Source organism: Anser cygnoides, chromosome 6, assembly GCF_040182565.1.
Source record: "Anser cygnoides isolate HZ-2024a breed goose chromosome 6, Taihu_goose_T2T_genome, whole genome shotgun sequence".
NCBI classification, from domain to species: Eukaryota; Metazoa; Chordata; class Aves; order Anseriformes; family Anatidae; genus Anser; species Anser cygnoides.
This window is the reverse complement of record NC_089878.1, coordinates 41850117-41869885: the sequence shown is the minus strand read 5'-3', so window position 1 is coordinate 41869885 and position 19769 is coordinate 41850117. Positions and strand designations below refer to the sequence as shown.

The following is a 19769-nucleotide window of genomic DNA, read 5'->3' as shown; positions in this document are numbered from 1 at the left end:
AAATTTAATCCTAATGACAGCAGTTTTGCTTTTCTCCATTACTTCTTGCAGACCTCTTGCAGAGGGTAGCCTGTGGAGCACAAGCTTCTCAAGAGTACCAGTCAAAATTTACTAGAGGTGTTAACTTTCATTGTTGATGTCAGAAGAAAAACTCACTCTGTGATTAGAAAAACAATCAAACTTGCAAATGTATTATTTCTTAATTATCTTATTACCAAATGCTCTAATCAAGGATTTTTCATAGTTTTTTTGTAAGCCAGATAGAAGCAGAGAATACTGTTAGCTTGTACCGTTTGCCTGGTTTGTCATTCAAGGGACCCTATGGAGTCTAGAGGTAATTTCAGTTCTTCTTCAGAAGATTTGAAAGAATTCCCACTCTAGAAGAGGAGGGGGAACAGGTTTTTTTGTTTGTTTTGTTTAGAGCTGAAAGTTACTGGAGATTTCAGACCACTGTCTGTTAATATCATGATAGCTTGTTGTTCACAACTACTGTTGTCATTGACCATTGATGTTGTAAACTACTTCATGTATTAACTATGTGGTCTCAGGAGATGATGCCCTCTTTCTGAAAGTAATACAGATGAGTCCTTCACCATGATGGTAGCGCGAAGTCTCCTCCCTGAGGAAAAGGAGCAGCGCTCTCACTGCTGAACCACTGCGACAGTGACCTGCTGCTTCAGAGTCTTTGTTGCCCTATAAGCTCTGTGTTAGAGTGGCCGGTGTTTTGTTTTTGCTAAGTGTCAAAAGTACAGTCTGTATTTCATTTTACTCTTTTGCAGTTTTGTACATCAGCATGTGTCAAAATTGTGTGGGCCAACTTGCACATTGATGAGCAGGTTTCATAACTCAGCGCTTTGCAGTTTTAATATGTTTAGCTTCACAGAAGCCATCTTATACCCAGTGGCGAACTACAGGACAACCTGTCACTGTCTTGCATACTGATTTGTCCTTCTAACTTCTGTAAACTAGCTGTGAATCAAGGTCATTTAATCATGTTATGAATGGGATAGCGACAGAATCCAGGTCCATCCTTGTGTTGACTCTGTGATGTGAAGAGTGAGAAGCAGTTTAAAAAGAAACAAACAAAAAACAAAACTAACCCACCGAACCTATCTTAAGAGAAAGCTCTCTGGTATGAGGCAGAAAGAAGCAGAACAGAAGCATGCAGAGGAGTAAAGTGAGGAAGGGACCGAGGAGATGAATGAGGCAAAATTAGTGAATAAGGGAAGGCTAAGAGATCATGAGCATGGGACAAGATATTCAACAGGCCAGGAGAAGGATAACCTGGATATTCCCTTACTTCTATTACCACCTGGCTTCCTAAAGTGAGCTCTTCTGCTGGCACAGCAGGCTGGGTGATCTGTATTTCACTGTCTGGAAAAACAACAGTACAGGAGCCAACCCTCTGGGTGTCCAGGAGTAGATGTTAGCAAGGATTTTGAATGCTTGGTGTTAGTTGAGAAGCTAGAGGCCAGAAATATTTTAATCACTGTATCACAGAGCACAGACAGCAGGATGCCTGATCAGCATGTTGCTTAACCTGTTGGCGTGAGACAGTAACTCATCAGCGCGGGCTTCTGCACTGCTACCACCACTTGAACTAAAATATGTCAACAGCAATGATTCTTTCTAAATATTTCTACTTCATAATGCTATTTAGTGTGGAACCCTCCCTGCTAAAATTGAATTTCTTACCATAGCTAGTACCATAATCTACTAGCTTACTAGCAAGCTAGTAACTGACAGATTTTTGCTTTTTTTAAACATTCATGTCAGTTCATAAGGTTACTGATAATATAAGAAAAGGAAAATGGTGTGTATGATGCTTATAAAAAAGGACTTTCTAAATTTAAAAAATGATGGCTATTTCACATTGTTTTGATAAGCTTCCCCCTCCTCAGCCCTTGAGTAATATTTTAGACTCCAAGGAATTGTTCTTAATATACACTTCAATTTTTTTCCCTTTTATGAGTTCTAGTGTTCACACCCTAAGGCACCTGTCTCATTATCTTTCCATTTAGGAATATATGCATACACTTTAATCTTATTTTATTTCCAAGAATAACAGTTAGTTTTATTTCGATGTGTGTGTGTGGAGCGGAGCTGATTAGTGCAGGTTTGTTTTCTTTTCTGATACAATTATACATCACAAGCAGGTCTATAATTCATCCCAGTGTCCTTGGAGGCTTCAGCTTTGAAGCAGAATTTGCCTGTGACTTCCAGAGTCCTGGCAAACAAGTCGTTAACTGGAACCATGAAATGCCCACTGCATAAGTGTAAATTTACTCTTCAGTTCCCATGCTGTGAGTACTGTATGGCTGAGAGCTGTTGAAACTACTGCACATGGGCATAACGTTACCAGTAGGTTCAGTGATTCCTAGATGTCAGACTTTTTCTGCAAGTCCAAACAATCAATAAAGAGTGTGTCCAACCATCCGTTCCTATGAGTGTCAGGGTTGCTGTGCAAGTGCTGTGAACTTGGTGTTTCTGTCTCTGTAATCATTCTGTCCTGGAGATGCAAGTGTTCTGCAACATGTATTAATTTTGTTTTCCCTAGCACCCAGCAGAAAGTCTTAAAAGTGTGAGTGGTAAAGGTAGGTTTTGTAATGGGAAATTGTGGGTGAATGCAAGCAAGTCTGAAAATACTTTTTTTAATGAAATTCACTGCTTTTCAATACTCATTGAATATACGTTTCCTTATAATCAGTTACCTCTGAAAAATATACATATATATATATGTATATATAAATACATAAAGTTCTGTAGCACACAGTGCTGCTGTCTTGTTCCCTTTGGAAAATATTTGAGTCCAAGGGATTTATTATGTCATTAACCCAAGTGGAGTTTGTGCTAAACTTCTATCAAACTTAATAGAAATTATCTGGGTAAATCCTTGGTAGACTAGATCTTTATTTTATTTTATTTTATTTTTTTCCCCACCTGAGAATGGAGTTGCTCAGGCAGGAGACATAGATCAGCATGTGCTACTTTCATCTGAAGTATTAATGACTAAGCTGTATTGCAAGTAAAAAGACTGTGCTGCTGGTAGTGAAAGTCACCTTCTTATGAATTTTCTATGTTAATCTTCTAGTGGTCTCAGTTTGACTTCATTTTCTGGCCAGTGCTATAATAGATTTAAAAAAAAAAAAAAAGTAATGACCTCCTCTTGTTTGGAGAAATGAAGTTTGCCAAATTTTAATATATCATCTTCATTGATAGGGTGATATATCCAGTAAAAACAGAACTGAGAATATCGTTACTGAAGACTTGATGTTGCAATCCTACAATTAGTTTAGCCTATAGCCTTTTGTCACTTTTCCTAATCACCTTTTACATGTGTTTTGCTTGCTTCTCTTTCTCAGAACACAATGGATAGCTCTAAAATGGCCTTTTCTTTGTAAATGGAAATCCTTGGGTCACCAGCTTGTTCTGAGGCTGCAGTCCTTATCTTAAAAATATGAAAAAAAAAAAAAAAAAAAAGTCAAGGTCGACATGATTTGAATCCAAACTGGCAATTAAGAGGGATTTCAGAGGATTTTATTTTTTTTCCCTTTTAGTTATGACTTCCAGTATCGACTATCATGCATGTTAATCTTATCGGGAATCCTTGTGTAGAATTTGAATCCTATCTGCTTGTTTTATCTGTGTAGCATTGCAGCCTGCCAGAATACTGTGCTGGAGCTCTGCGTAGCCATTCTGAGTCACCTTGCCTCCCAGTCATTCTGCGGCCTTTTGGTTTGTAGTGTATTTTTGCTTCAGTTTTCAAAGGATGGTTTTATTTCTTGCATGACCTTCACTGTACAGGCTGTCTTTACACCCGTCAGTTGTCCTCTGTTCCTAGTTGTCCAGCTCTAGGTAGTTTAGCTGCTGGAAGGAGCTTGGTGCCAAGTGCCTTGGTATCATCCAAGGCAACTTAACCTGCTTCTAATGTAAGCCAATGTTTCTTGAAAGAGAAGACCTTACATGGTGTAACATTAGCTTGTGTTAACATAGTGGGAATTCTTAAGGAAAATCTTCCCAAAGTTTTGTCATTAAAAGATATATCTGTAGTATTAAGTACATGCTAAATATGTTATTACTATTCATACTTTAGAGTGAAAGAACTAATAAATTATTTTTAGTGGTTTGTAGTGTACTTTACATTATTGTAATATGCAATATTGAAATAATGAACTGAAAATAGATTCATATGTATTTTCTTCAGTGCAGCAATTTAATAATTCACTTGGCAAGAGCTCCGCTAATAATATATGAACTGTGAAATGTACTTGAAATGCCGGTTGTAATTAAAAACCTTCAAAACTTAATGTTGGCAGTACTTTTACTGCTAAAATGCAAGTTTCTTTTTGAAACAGGCAATAGGGGATGCCATTTTTAGTGTATTTTTAGTATTAGTTTAACCACTAGGATTTTTTAGTATTTAAACAGAACATTTACTGTTGATACAGTAAACTCTACCATTCTGATTTTGTACTAGTAGGAATGAAAGAATGCAATCAAGAACACATGAATTTTTTTGTGCATTCTGTGGTCCAAAATTACTACCTTAGGGAATCAGAATTATTGTTCAGGATTGTTTTTGTTCTTATGTTCTACATGATGTTACCTCTGGAGGAAAAAACAGATTAATACAGTAGGTTTTCTTGACAAGCCTATGTTGTAGGAACCCTGGAAATTGAACGTCAGGTAGTCACTTTTAAACAGCAAAAATATTAAATTTGTGGAAATGCATGCCACTGAGATTCCTCAACTACTATGCTATGCTTCAGTGCCTGCCCTTTGATGCTGTTTGGCAGCAGCGCCCAGAGGCTCTCAGATAGGATTGGGTTCCCACAGTGCCGTGTTCTACAAACACGCAGTGAAGTGTAGTTTGCAAGGTAAATACAGATGCAGATTTGGTTTCTGTAAGAGGCAGTCCACCATATCCTTTGTCCGTCATAAGTGAAAGTAGTCTAGCTCCTTGTTTTTCAAGCTGTGACAATATGAACAGGGGAATCTTTTCATTCTGGCCTGTGCCATCTTCCACGGGTGATTGTCCCAAGAAGTTCCCTTCACAGTCAGTCTGGCCCACAAAATAAGGTGAGGCTGTGGGACTAGAACTAATCTCTAGCAGAAGGATGATGTTCAAACGTGGTTTAAAAATTGAAATACTTTGACATTGGACTCAGTTGTTCGATACCTAATTTTTGGAATTTCTTTCATAACAAAACATATTAATTTGTCTCCGCTCTGTTAAGAACGCTTTATCCTAAATTACTTTAACGCTTCATGTGGGGAATACATGGCATAGTGCCAACCTACTGAATAACATTTTACAAATATTTTGCAGACAGCCTTTTTCTGCTGTTACCAGCTCTTCCTTTTTTGTTGAAATAGCTAATCACTTTTTAAAGGAGGTGACTCCTCTTTCACCTTACTGAAAAGGCATGGATTGGATGAATGTGGGATGGGGCCGTGATGATGTAAAATAACATCACATGCTGCCTCCAGAAAAGAGTAAATGCGTATCGTGGGGAAGTATAATATAACAAAACTTTCCTTCCTTCCTTCTGTCATTCTTATTACCTACTTCCTTGATCTGCAATGGGCTTATGCATTGAAAAATATTAACTAGATTAGATAAAAATGGAAAGCAGATTATACCCACTAAGTAAATGGGTGTATTTAGTAGTGATTTAAGGCAGTGTAGATAGATAGCACTGTAGAAAGCAGTGGAGATATGAACTGAATTATTGGTATAGGGTGGTATATTAGTTCCGTCTGAGAAACCTTTTTACGTGCTCAATGTTCTGTTAGCTAAGGGAAGTTGTATATTTGATGCTTGGTTATACTCACTTGTTTGTATGAAACCAGTTGAAAATCTAGATTATGCCCTAATATTGATTTCTATCTTGAATCAAAAGTCGTTAACAGACGAGCTATTTGCATAGAGGTAGGGAGAGAATATGGCTTGTCGTAAGATAGGTGTAACATATGTGACGTGGAAATAACTGCTAACCAAAATGAATGAATAAGGAAGTCTGAGCTGTGTCTAGACTAGTTTTAGTATCTCTACTGTTAGAGGCTTTCCTTTAATCAGTTGTCTTTGTGACAGACTCTGTTGGTACAACTCCAGTCTCGGCATCTATTTACAAATCAGAAGTTCCCCTGAAGTTTCAGTTAACTTAAAGCAAGATCAATTTAATGGGCTCACCATGCTAACTAATGGCTGAAATCAAATAACTAAAAAAGATCTCTGGTTAGTAGATAACTAATATCTGGAGAAGATCAGTAAAGCACCAAGAGGATTCTTAGATCTGGAGGAAACTGAAACTGCAGTGTGTCTTGAGCCTGCTTACATTGGCACTTACTGCATTATTGTAGAGAGCTTAAAAGGAATGTGAAGCACGATGTCGGAGAACGTAAGCTTAAAGCATTTTTTGTTAGATGACTTGACTTTGTTAGTTCATTTAAGTTCAGGATATCTCAAATAGTGATATTATTACAGAAGTTTAAATTTCCTTTCAATTCCTCAGCAGTTTATTTTAGCTCCAGTCTAAGTAGCATTCTGGCAGATTTCATTTGTTTTGTTGTTAGCTTTTAAAGCTTTGTGAATATATTTTTGTATCTGTTTTGAAAGTGATGTGGAAATTACTGTATGTTCTTTCACATTCATTTTCAAAACATTTCTGCTTAAGTTTATTAGTGTAGTAACAAAAACACTTTAGCATTTTATTTTAGATTCTTATGCTGCTAAAACGCATGAGCAGACTGCTGTCAAAATTGCTAAACAAAAATTTCCATTTAGGCAAAGACCTTGCTTGGAGCACAGGTTTCACAGTGTGTGGGAGGTTTCATTCAGATATTGCAGCTAAGCTCCAGAAAATGGGGTCTTATGAAAATTGACAGCTTCCCTCTAAAAGTCTCTTAGATGGTTGTCTCGTGTAACTCATGCTATTTCTATCACTGTTCCGTACTTCTGTTTAGATGGATGGTTTGAAATTTTAATTAGCTCTTTTCGTCTTTAAAAGACGTTTAGATGTAGAGCTCAGTGATATGGTTTAGTGGAGGCTTGTTAGTGTTAGGTCAGAGGTTGGACTCGGTGATCTTGGAGGTCTCTTCCAGCCTAGATGATTCTGTGATTCTGTGAAGTTCTTCTGGACCATTCTCTTGAAAGCACTTCCCTTAGTACTTTCTTGCTTCAGAATATTGTACTGCTATGGATTTCTTTGCCTACCTAATGGTTTTCATATTCGTGTGTAGCTTAGAAATTCTGTAATCAGTTTGCCATTCCCTCTGCATGATTTAGACCCAAAACCCACTGGCTTCCTCTGTGGGATCCATCTGGTAAACAAAAAATGCTATATAAGAGAGGTTTAGGTCATTTATCCATTTTTCATTTTTGCCATGCTGAGCAATTTGTTTAGACCTCATCTAGGGCTGAATTTGTTATTAGTCAGAACTGTAGAAAACCCTGCAATAAATGTCTGAATAAGTCTTATCCCTAGTACGTGGCTGTTCCTTCCCTTCCACGGTTCTCTTCAGTGCTTAGACATCACTCTCCCAAGAAAGTGTGTTGGATTGTCTTACCTGCTTCCTTTCCTGCTTTTTTGGTAGTGCCCCTACTCTGAACTACACCACAGTAATCTTTGTTTTGCATATTCCTCAACAAAATACACTTCCGTTATGCTAAACATAGCTAAACACACAATCCTTTCTCACGCCACTTAGTTCAGAGGGACTAGCATAAATCTTAGAGCATCCACTTGTCTGTTTCATGTTTCAACTTTTGAACAAACTTAGGAAATAATGGCCTCGTGACAGGAGAGAAAGACTTGAGTCTTTCAGAACTGAGTGTGGGAACTGGTGCTGGAAAGCAATGTAAAGACTGAACTACAGAGAAACTGTGTTCCTCTTACACCAGGGCAATTCTCTAATATTAAAGAAAAGACAGTGGGCAACAGAGAAGACATTCCCAAGTGAATGTTTTTAACGCTGAAAGAGTGGTTTCAAGCGGAACAGCTATGGTGTCAAGGGATGAGAAGACGGTGGTTCAAACAAGTCTAAAAATGAGGATGCTCATTTAATTTTTGTGATGGCTGGATACGGGTCCTTGAATCAAAAAGTGTTTTGTTCTTTCTTTCCTACTGGAGCAGCTGCAGTGGGGTGATTGGAGTATTTCTCATATGAGGAGAGGCTGAGAGAGCTGAGACTGTTCGGCCTGAAGAAGAGGATATTCAGAGCGGATCTTATCCACGTACCTCATCCACCTGAAGGGAGGGTGCGAAGAGTGTGGAGCCAGGCTCTTCTCAGTGGTGCCTGTTTCCAGGACGAGAGGCAAAAGGCACAAACCAGAACACCTGAAACTACATCCATCTGAGCAGAAGAAAACACTTTTGTGCTGAGAGAGGGTGGTTGAACACTGGTGCAGGTTTCCAGAGAGACTGGGTAGTCCAGTCTCAGTTCTTGGAGATGCTCAAACTCTGATTCAGCATGATTGTGGGCAGCCTGCCGTAGCTGACCCTGCTTGAGCAAGGAGGTGGGCTAGATGGTTTTGAGAGGTTCCTTCCTATATCAGCTAATCTGGTTTTTATTTTTTTCTGCAACCTGGAATAATTTTAACTTTAGGCATGGTTTCATATTTCTTTGTGCAGAATAAAGAATTAGGATGTGGGAGATCCACGTTCAGCTGAGGGCTCACAGTATTTGTGATACGACAGTCTTTATTAATAAAGTAATTTTAAATAATTTAGAAACTATTTGGAACATACTACTTGAATTCATTAATGTATTTTGGATGACCAAAAGTGCGATATTACTGGGGGGTGGAGTAGGGTGTTGAAGCTATATACAACTAAGGAAAAATTTTTGCCCAGTACTTTTTTCAATAACCTGTTTTGAGGAAATTTAGGTAGACGATTCATATGCAGTATATATTCAAGTAGGATCAGTCATATTTAGTTCTGGTTTATGGAAAAAAATATTTAATGCAGATGCTTAGAGCTATTTATATTACAGTACTTAAGTCTAAGGGCCAATTTATACAGTATTTCTCAGTAACGGAGACTTACTTTGGGGGGGGGAGCACTCTGTGCATCCCACAAGTGTCCAGTGTGCTCCCCAGATCTTACAGAAACTTAACATACTTACGTCTCTGACAGGCTAAAGGACTATTTTTTAAGATTTGCCTTTTTTCTTTAATTTTACCACCACCAAAGAAGCTCTACTAAATATGTCTTTCATTAATTTTTTTTTTTACTTATATACCCAAGATATAAGATTCTGCTAAGATAGCATTTTCAAAATTCTGAGGAGAAAGATCACTTATGAAGAATAACATCTGTGCTAAGGAATACAGAAGTAATATTTTAATTTTTTCTTTCCTTAGTGTACGATTTTGAATTTCAGTTCAAAAGAATTTTGTAAGAATAGCTTAAAAAAAAAAATATTTCTATGCTGACTGCCTATGTTACTACACACTCTCAAAATATGCAGTTTTCCCCATTTATGTTTCCTGATTGATCAATTTTGCATATTTTCAGGCATCCCTACCCAGCTGCAGTTTCCATGTGCACACATTTCTGTTCCCTCCTTGCAAACCACCCCACTACATTTTTCATGAAGTACTATTAATGCTTGTTGACACAGCTTATCACTGTTTCTATCCTAGTGCCCCATAAAATAATAAGTAGTGTTGCCCAAATAAAGTAGAGGGGAGGGAAATAGAGAGATTTGGGTTTTCAAGGTCTTGTGCTTTTTTTTCTACTGAGTTGTCTACATTTTCCTAGCCACAGGGAGAGAAGTGAGATTTCAGAAGGTGAAACACAGATATTAACAGGCTAGCACTGAGAGTTACTTTTCTTCCATTTTTGTAACTAGTTTAAAAGTTTAAGACGCTCACCTGAATTATAATCCCTAACTTTGGGAATGGAACTGAAGCTGGAAAATGTTCTATGTACTCTGGGGGAACAACAATGCAAAGGAAAGTTGCTTGGAACACCCCCAAATTCAGTAGTTTTTATTAAAACATGAACACGTGCTAGTTACTATTTATATTTGGGTATGGTAGCAAACTACATTGTACTGCTAAAGATTAAGGAGGACAAAAGTGACTGTTAATCTATGCACGTGCATTAATTACAGGCAGAATATCTCTTTAACAAGTTATCTTTGAATCTTTCAATTGAGAGAGAGTTTAATTTTACAACCACCGAGGCCTTTCATGTTATTACCTTGCCTGCCCTATAAGAAAAGCCATATCAATGTTAAGGCTGTTGGGACACTACGGAGAACGAGAAGTGTTATTTAGGCAAAGTGAGGCAGACATGGCATCGCTCAGAGATGCCACTGGCTGAGAAACTCACTGGAATTTGAAAAATCTTCCACAAGCATGGAAGAATTAATGGTCTGCGCATACAGCTAGTGAAACGCAGTAAAGATGCTTATACTTCATTTGTATGAAATATTTCAGAATGAAAGTGCTTACAATAGTATAGAAAACCAGGCGAAAAATGTCTGAAAGGGCTCATTTGTTTGAGGAATACGGAGGTCTGTTAACACTTGAGAAATCCATTGCAAAAAGAGCTGGCCAGCCAGCAAAAGGAGATGCTGTTAATCCTATTGAAACCGGCGCATAGCAGATAAGCATGTAACTGCTCGTGACAAGGCTGAGGTAAGTCGGGGATCCCTGCTGACTGCGAACAAATGCTTGAGAACTCTGCAAGTAAGTCACTACCTATTAACGGCTACTGAGGACGTGTCTTGTTTAGCCAATATATAGTGTCCGGGTATATCAACAATGGATTTTGGCATGTTGAGCTAAGGGGTCCGCTCCATCCCCTGACAAACGTCGGTAGCGTGCAGCAGCCTGTTAAGATGGGTGCTGTGCAGCACCACAGGCTGCTCCGTGCGCTTCGTGAGGGGTCTGGGAGTGGCTGGGCAGATGTGCAGCAGTGCATGCCTCCACTCCCGTGGAAGAGCAAGTTGTCAGGCATAAGATTATACCCCCACATCATGGGGGGGGTACCAGGGATACTAGATTCGCCTTGCGCAGTTTGAAAGCTGACAAAAGGTGAAGGCTCTTTCCTTAGAATCCGTTGCTTTCGGCAGCGTTCTGGTTGGAAGCTAAGTGCTGCCACGGAAATGCCAGAGTTGAAGGATGTGAATGGCCTCTGGTCTGTTAGGGTTGGTCTTCATTCATACAAGTTGTCTGAAAACATATCTGTGCATGCTTGGAAAAGCTAACGTGTAATTGTGTGTCCTGCTTTATTGTCTTCATGTTTTTCATTTGGCTTGTTGCTTCTGTGACAGGCAGTTCTAGGGAAGCGTGGGGCAGGATGGGCTCTTCCAAACTAAACAGCTCATTGTCTGTCACCAGACTGCAAGGACATCACCCCCAGAATTTTATTCCCACAACACGTTACCAACTAGGTGACAAAAAGTGTGCAAATGAGGTTTTACTTTTTAGAGAATGCCAGGTTGTAGACACAAGGGATTTTGAAACAGATGCTTGGATGTACCAAAACAGAGTTGCAATCTAGGGGTATACTTTCTAGTCAGACATTAAGACCAGTCATAAGCATACAGGGCAAAGTGTAAAAAGGAAACAGTGATCAGCAAGAGACAGCTCTGTGAACTCTTACTATTGTGCTGGCCAGAGAAAGCAAGCTTTATTTGCTTCTAACAGTGATGGTCACATGGAGCTCCCTTTCTGAGGGGTCTGTCAGCCTGTAGCTATTCAACTGAGCAAATGGATGGAAAAGTTGTGGGGCTGGAGATGGAAATGATGGGTAGTCTTTGTGCATTTTGCTCTTTTTTAGTCCTGAAGCTGATTTGTTAGCTTGCTCCTCAGTTCTCTTCCTCTTTAAACAGCTACTTTACACCCACAGTGTTAATACTTGTCCCGAATCCACATTTCAATCTTTTTTTTCTGGTTTGCTGTTTTTATGATTGATTTCACTTTTCCCTACTTGATGCATGATAAAGTACCTGAACTGCAGTGAGCAAGTAATGCGCTTACCGTAGCCACCCCAACTCCAAGGATAATTACAGAGGCTCAGGTGATAATTCGTCAGTTCTCAAACTGCAGCAGCTTAATCATGATTGCGTGTCCATAATTTAAGTTAGAGATGGCGATGACCTGATTAGCTGCATTTTGCTTTGAACAATAGTAACTCTGTTCCCATTCAGTTTGTACTGGCAGTACCTGTCAGTAACTGGTAGTAACATCTACATTGGGAAATAGAAGTACAGGATACCCTACCGCCCTTAGCAGCCACAGTGACATAGATTCTAGATCTCTTCTTTTAAAGAAAATGACAGGTTCATCAAGAAATTAACATATTATTGAAAGTCCAAGTGCTAAAAGGGAATTTAAGATCTGATGTTACTGAGATTCTTTTAGCAATTTTACTTAATCTCTTTGCACGTGGTTTTATTGCATAATACACCAGTCAATTGTGAATTAGATTTTAATATATGAAAAGATAGTGCTAACTAAATGGTTCTATATTGCTCATAAAATTGCAAATTTTGTTTTAGAAAATGATCACATGGGTTTCCGTAGCAGTCTCAGTTTTGCAGGATCACAATATTGCACAAATTCTACTGCACAACTGTCTAAACATAGTCTTGTCAACCTTTTCTTTCAGGTTCTACAATGGAGAGCGCAACAGGAGGAGGTAGCTAAAGTAGAAGCTGCTATAGCTGCTAGAAGAAAAGAAAAGGAAGATGAGAAAGAAAGGCTACGGAAAGAACAGGAAATGATTCACAGAGCTCTGGAGAAAGAAAAAGTATGATAAACTTTTAAGCATTTTTGCATTTGCTAATATGTACACCTGCTTTTAAAATCTTTGACTGATCTAACTACCTTGTATTCTTGTAATGTATTTAGTATTAGTGTAGAGATTAGCAAATGGTTTGAGCCTTGCTTCTGTCCATTTCAGCTTAAAGCCTGCCTGTACTTGCACATCTGTTACTTTATGTTCCTAAAAAAAAAAAAAAAGCACACACAGGGACAGTGTTTGTGACTATCTTGATGTTGCAAAAAATTTGCACAGAGGCTAATTCTTACAGATCTGTGCTTTTTAGTAGTGTGGCAAGGACTATGAAAGCTTCCAATGCTGCAGTTAAGTATGCTGCAATGCAGCAAATGAGCCTTACAGTATGTTGTCTGCAAGATACCGCACTGCACTTTGCAGCAGAAGGACCTTAAAAGTGAGCCTGAAGTACAATGATAGTATTAACCACTTCACGATATCAGAAGTCAATATAACGTTATTCTAAGTACTTACATGGTGACTGCTTGGGAAATGGCGTTGATGCAAAAGTCTAAACTTTGTCTTAACAGAAATTCAGAAATCCACTATAGTGAATATAAGGCTTTTAGAAAATCAAATTGTCACTTATGTATCTCTGACTTTTTTATTTTAAGGATATGGCACAAATTCAGGAGTTTTTAGTATTAAAATTGTACCCTTTTTTCTAATTATTTTTACACTTAAATCTGTCTTGCTTAGAGTCCACTTATGGAATATATGCTAGGACTGCAAAATTATTTCTGGAAAAAATAAGTAGGAGAATATTATGGATTCTTTTTTCTGTAGTTTTTTTTTTTTTTTCAAATGCTGATGAGTGAATAGTTTAATGGGATTACTCAATGCTGGCATGGTTGCAAGAAGGGTTGCTAAAAACTGTGTCCTCATAGTATACCAGTTAAAAGCAGAAAAAAAAGAAAAGGCTAAACTGTTCTAAGTAGGGTACTTTCATGATGCATGTTGAAGGCTTTAGTGACATTAGTTTATGTCACACTGCAGAAAGCCTGGGCAAAGAGAGAGAAAAATGAAATCTTCATATATATTACCATGTTTTCTCTTTAGACTGCCTTCTCGTCTTTATTTACTTGCCATGTTTCTGTGTAACATGTCTTAATGTGAGCAAATGTTTACTGATGGGACTAACATGGGCAATTAGACTCCCCAGAAACTGATGGATTCTCATTTCAGTAGATTTATCTATTGCTGTGATAGGTTTGTTGTTGTTTGTCTTCCCTGCAAGGACTATCTATTCTTACGGCAATTTGCTTGAGTTGTTACTAAAACAATTTACTTTACAATGCTTACTAAAAGCAGAAAAGAAATTATAGCAGACCAAAATAGATGACTTGCAGGCTGCTGAAAATGACTGCCTTAGCAGAAAAAAAAAAAAAAATCTACTCTTCTAGGCATTTCCCTATCTATTTTTATAGCACTTCAATATCTTTCCCATGCTTTGTGCAAATAAGCATGTCTTCATGCCCTGTCAAACAGGTCAAGAGCAGAAGCTCTTGTTGCTTATTGCGTTCCTGGTAGTAGTTTTGCATAACTGTTGAATTCGGTTGTATCAATAGTTCTGCAAAGAAGCACCTGAATTAAACTGATACTTGGAGAAAAGAAGCTGAAGCTGCTGAAGCCTTCTTGTTTCCAGGTAGACTGTCAGCTCATTAATTCTCACTGTTGCAAGTGTCCAGGGCTGAAATTTGAGAAGCTGCTTAACGTCTAATCGATTTTATTTGATTTGTAAGTCCATCGTTCTTGGTCATCGCTACATTCCCATTTTATATTTATCCAGTTTCTCCTCTAACTGAAGAAGTTTCTGCTTGTGTTGGTTACCTATCTTATTCCTTTTCCACAATTCATCTTAAAGACTAAATATACATTCTTGGCAGAGTGCAGTCCTCCCGTCAAACTATCCTAAATCACATAGAAAAATGACAACTAATTGCCCAAAAGTCAGTTTCAAAGGATGTTTCTCTTTTCCTTCAAAATACACAGAATGCTCACTTTTTGTAGGAATAAAAGACTAAGATTAGAAGGGACCTTAAGAGGTCTCTAGTCCAACCTCCTGCACAAAGCGGGGTCAGCTATGAGTTTTGACCGGGTAGCTCATGTCTTTATCCTTATTTTAATTTCTTTTATTTATCCTTAAGCTTATTCTATTTTTCCTTATTATTTAAGAATGTATGTTGTTACAAAATTGTAGTGCATATATGACCTTTCCACACTGACATATGTTTCCTTGTAATTGTTCTTGATTAAGGTGTTGTCACTGTTCTTAGATTCTGGATTTAAAGTTATAAGGTAAGCAAAAACCAGAAGTTATGAGAACTTCCGCATTTGTTGTCTGCATTCATGTTCCATATAAGAGTTTTTAGGTTGAGATGTCTTTGACATCTCAAATACCTAATTTTGACTGGTATTTGATGGATAATGTGCAAGTTGCCTCAGATGGAGGGTATGATTGTGAGCTTTTGTGGTTTCACCACCAGCGCTGGACATGAAGTTACAGAGAGAAAGGCAGCCCATATTTAATGATAGTTTACTTCTTAGGTTGTGAGAAACTTTGCTGCTACTTTTTGTTGCAGCTTGTTCTGCTTATTTGTCTTTACTCAGGCAATGTTTATAGTGGAAGGTAGCTCTAAAACAACAAGGCAGGGAAGAGGATTTGTGAGGCCGTGTTGACCTGACCACCAGCAATGTTAATTTTATGTGTAAATATTTTAGTTGGGCAAATTTTCCAATTTTCTCTTGCCTGCGTACAATGTCTATATGGAACAGTCCTTTGCACAGATGGAACAGCAGCTGTTTGGGGTCAGTAGTCATATGTTTCATTTGAGTATATTACATCTTAGATCCTTAAAAAGGGCTGCTAACATAATACTGTGACTGCTTCTCTAATGAGCGTTCTGTGACAGCAAAAGGAATATGTAAAATATCCATGATCTGTGTAAAAAGTGCTCACGCTCTGCCTACTTCATAATGTAGACAGGGTATGTTGGTGTGTGAAATACTTCCAGACCTGAGAATGAGTAAAATGACAATGAATCGTAGATACAGATGCTATGTTTGCCCAATTAGATTGCAGATCAGATTATTTTTTTCCTATGTGTTTAAGTACGGAATTCAGAAATATCCATTGGTCTCTATTTAGAGATTATGAGAAATTCTTCAGATAATGTGGAATACAAAACAGGAATAATTGCAATAGAGAGTGTTTTATTTAATAAATATAAGTATTCCAAATAGTATTTAATAGCCCTGTTCCAATTTCCAACTGACATCTTCAGGAGAGGTTTAAATTCAGTATAGATCAGTAGATGATACATAAGTTATTTTTGTTGCCATTTTATGCAATTCTTTTCCTATGTGAGATGATCCCTTGAGGAAATTTTATTTTAAGTAGGTATCTGTATTATAGATGCAGAGGATATGGAGGTGAGATAAGGTCTCAGGCCTTTGCAACCTTTCTAAAGGAATTTTATGTATCTAATTTTAAAATCAACAGATTATTAAGGTATAATTTTAACTAAGCCTATAATTAACATTTTCATGTTTATTAAAATTTCTGATTTTCTTAAATATTTGCATGTTTTACAGAATTTCTATTCTCTATCTTTCCAGCTACACTTCAAATTTTAGAAACATGATGTTGTTTTTGTCAGTGAATTACAGATGATAGTATTTTGAAATAATTCCACTGTTCTTACGAAAATCATACTTCTTTCATCATACAAAATTCTTTCCAAAAATGGTCTTAATGGTCTAAGGAGCCAAGGGATTTCTCAGTCAGCACTGGGGTAGTGTGCCGCACCACGCCATTTGCACCGAGCCATGATAGCTAGCTGTGCCCCCAGCACTGGGGTTTGCAGTAAGCAGCTGAGGTCTCGCGCTGGTGCCTGCAGCCTGTTCTGCGTGCTGGAAGTGGAGAGGGGTGGCACGGGCACCAGCCTCAAGACCACACAATCCCTCTGTTCTGTCTCCAGCAGCGCACATAACAATAGAGGAAACACACGTGACAATTTCCTTCCTGCCCAGTTATTTGCCCTGTCTGTGGCTATGCCTCCTGATGGTGATGTGCTTTGTTGATTTAGGAGCCCTTCTGCAGGGGCTCGCTCTCCAGGTATTTGCCTGGTCTCTCCTGAAACACCTGTGAGCTTTCTGCATCCGTCAGCAAGGAGCTCCGCCAGTCTTCCATGCACTGCCTGTAGAACTGTCTTTTATTTCCTCCGAATCTGGCTCTTGCTCATTTCATTTGAAGCCTCTGACTTTTCATGCTGGAAGAGACAGAATTGATCCCCATCCAGCATCTTCATGATACTTGTGAATTTGTAGGCTTCTTACCATATTCCCTGTAAGCTGTCTCTTTTCCATCTGAAAAGCCACATCCCATTCCACCAGTGCCTGTATGAAAATAAGTCCAAGCACAACGAACCTTTAATCATTACTGTTTCTCTTCTCTTTACGTATGAAAATGTTCCTTTTTGAGACAATGGGGTCAGAACAACATAAATATATTTTTTTTTCTGTTCCTTTTTTTTTTTTTTTTTTAATAATTCTGGGCATTAGGCAGGCCTGGTTTGCTTTTCAGTGACTACTGATGTGTGGCAGGAGGGGGTGGAGGTGCCCCCACCATGGCACCCGAGCGCTGGGGCAGCCAGGGCTCTTTGTGCTCTCCCCCGTGCAGGGGCCTTGCCTGGCCTTCACAGAGGTGGCTACGTGCAGTCATCAGCTTTAGTAAATGCAACTACTTGTAACTGAGAGCGTTGCTTGATACCAACCACGGGCACTCGTCTGCATGTAGCATGCTCAGGAAGTTTTGCTGTGCTGCCGGGGTTTCTGCGAAGACAAGGGCTGCGTTCGGCTCGGTGAGCAGCGTAGAAGGGTGCTCATACAGGAGGGGAATTTGGAGGTCTGTGCTTCTGCCAGGGTCTGAGGTGAGAGGGGCTCACCTCTGTGATGGGGACAGACAACCTCTTCTTGTAAATATAGCTGAAAAATAAAGGGGATAGAGTATGTCTTTACTACAGTTGCTGCTAATGTTGTATCATGTTATAGATACTGTACCTCACATCTAACTTAATGCTTACTTTGAGCAGTATCCTGCTAGCAGTCCAGCTACGGCAGTTGAGAGACTTGGTGAAGATTAATAGTAATAATTATGGTAGAAGCAAAATAAGTACACTTGTATTCCAGGGATGTTACCCAGAGGGGAGCGGTGTGATCGATGCCGATCGTGCTGCGTGGGTTAGATGACCTCCCAAGGTCCCTACAAACCCTGAACTGCACAGCTCCAGCATTGTTGCCAGTACCTGAGCAGGTTCATCTAACACGAGCTTAGGAACACAGTGTTGGAGTCATGCTGCTGAATTTCAGTGGAATTCAAATGTTCTTGAAAATTGTAAAAACAAACAAACAAAAAAACTCTGAAGCCAGCACTTCAAAGATGAGAAGGTGATTCTTGTTCCTGTGTCTAAAAACTGTTTTAGGAGCTTTCCAAGCTGGTCAGTGGCTTGTGATGTTAGCTCAAGTCATCATTCAGAACTTTGGGAAGTGTGCTACTGCAGCCGTTCGTGTTTTTAAGGTAGCATTTGTAACATATGTCACAGCAAGTCAGTAATCGTAAGTTTGCTGCAGATTCCACCAGCTGTCTTTGAAGAATTGCACTGGTTTTAGGAATCCTGAGGAATTTATTCAAGTGAAGAATTCATATTTTCACTTGAGTGATATTTACTTCAAATCTCGATTCCTCTTTTTACATCCAAAAACCCTTCTCTTTACAGATAAGCTTCCCTACTCTGATTTTTTTTTTTTTTTCCTCTTGCTGAGGCCTTTCCTTCTCACCCAGCTTTGGAAAAGCTGCATACTTACATTCATAGGCTTCCTTCTGTTCCTCAGGAAGCTCTCCACCTCAGCCAAAATGAACGGGACTAGCATGGGTACAGCTGTTTGAGCTAACCTGGGGCATTTTATTTTAACTCAGGCAACATTCGCTTCTTCAAGCAATGTAGCTAAAGGTTTTGATGGCATAGTAGGAGGGAAAGGAACAAATGAAAGCGGTAGCCCCTTCCATTTGCAGAACTGAAAGCAGTGGTCAAACAAAAGTGTCTGTGGTCCAATTTTACTATATTTGTTGGGGGGAATCCGTACCCTCTTTTTATTCTATTATATCTTTTGTTAGCACAGCCTGTTTTGAAGTACAAATTTCATTCAAAAAAAAAATCAAATTGGGTTTTCTTTAACTTAGTACTTTTCTAACTTTATTTGATATCACTACCTTGGCTTAGGAATGATTCTTATTTTGTTTACTGTATGTGTTCAATCTCCAGGTCAAAAAGTACTGGGCTGAGAAACAGCTCAAGTGGCAAGAACAGGAAGAGAAAGATCTACAACGTATGAAGGGATTAAGAAAATTAATGGCTAAACAAGCAATTAAAGACAGAGAACGGTAAAAGAAATTAAATATGAATATAGTATCAATAGGAGCTTTTTACCATATAATTTGTCTTAATCTCCCAACCTTCTAAATTAAAACACATTCAAATAAGTGATTTTTTTTCTTCCTGTTTGGCAGTTACCCCAGTCTATATATGGGGATTGTATCATGGTTCTATCCTGGAAGTAATTTATTTGTTAGTTTGAATTAATTCAAATCAACCAAAGTTTTAGAATCATGTAAGCAATAAACTGTTGTAAACGAAGTAGGGCTCGCATTAAAAGCAGCTCCCTTCATGCTGTTTCTATTGTAGCTGTGTAGTAAGACCTTCTACCTTACTATTTTTTTGCAAAATTATTTGTAGTCAGGTTTGATTTTGTTTGAGAGGGAAGTGAGAGGAGTACATTGAGCACTTGTAGCCTCAAATATATTTTTTATTCTTTTAGAGAGTCTTAAACTATGCCCCCAAATTTTGAGACAATCAAATTATTACTCTCTTTTGAGTATTTAGACCCTAGACTTAGTAAATGTTATTGCCTCTT

At 38.5% G+C, this 19769-nt stretch overlaps 1 protein-coding gene across 14 annotated transcripts in view; it reads left to right on the top strand.

Moving 5' to 3' along the window:
* Positions 1-19769, top strand: part of CCDC148 (coiled-coil domain containing 148) — a 68317-nt gene that overhangs the window by 37315 nt on the left and 11233 nt on the right. For 13 of the 14 annotated variants that reach the window (XM_066999094.1, XM_066999085.1, XM_066999084.1 and 10 more), the window contains 2 exons: positions 12630-12770; positions 19121-19239. In XM_066999094.1, coding sequence (XP_066855195.1) covers positions 12630-12770; positions 19121-19239 — 260 coding nt within the window. Of the gene's footprint in view, positions 1-12629; positions 12771-15054; positions 15096-19120; positions 19240-19769 lie in introns of all 14 variants that reach the window. The other variant, XM_066999090.1, reaches the window with a different exon arrangement.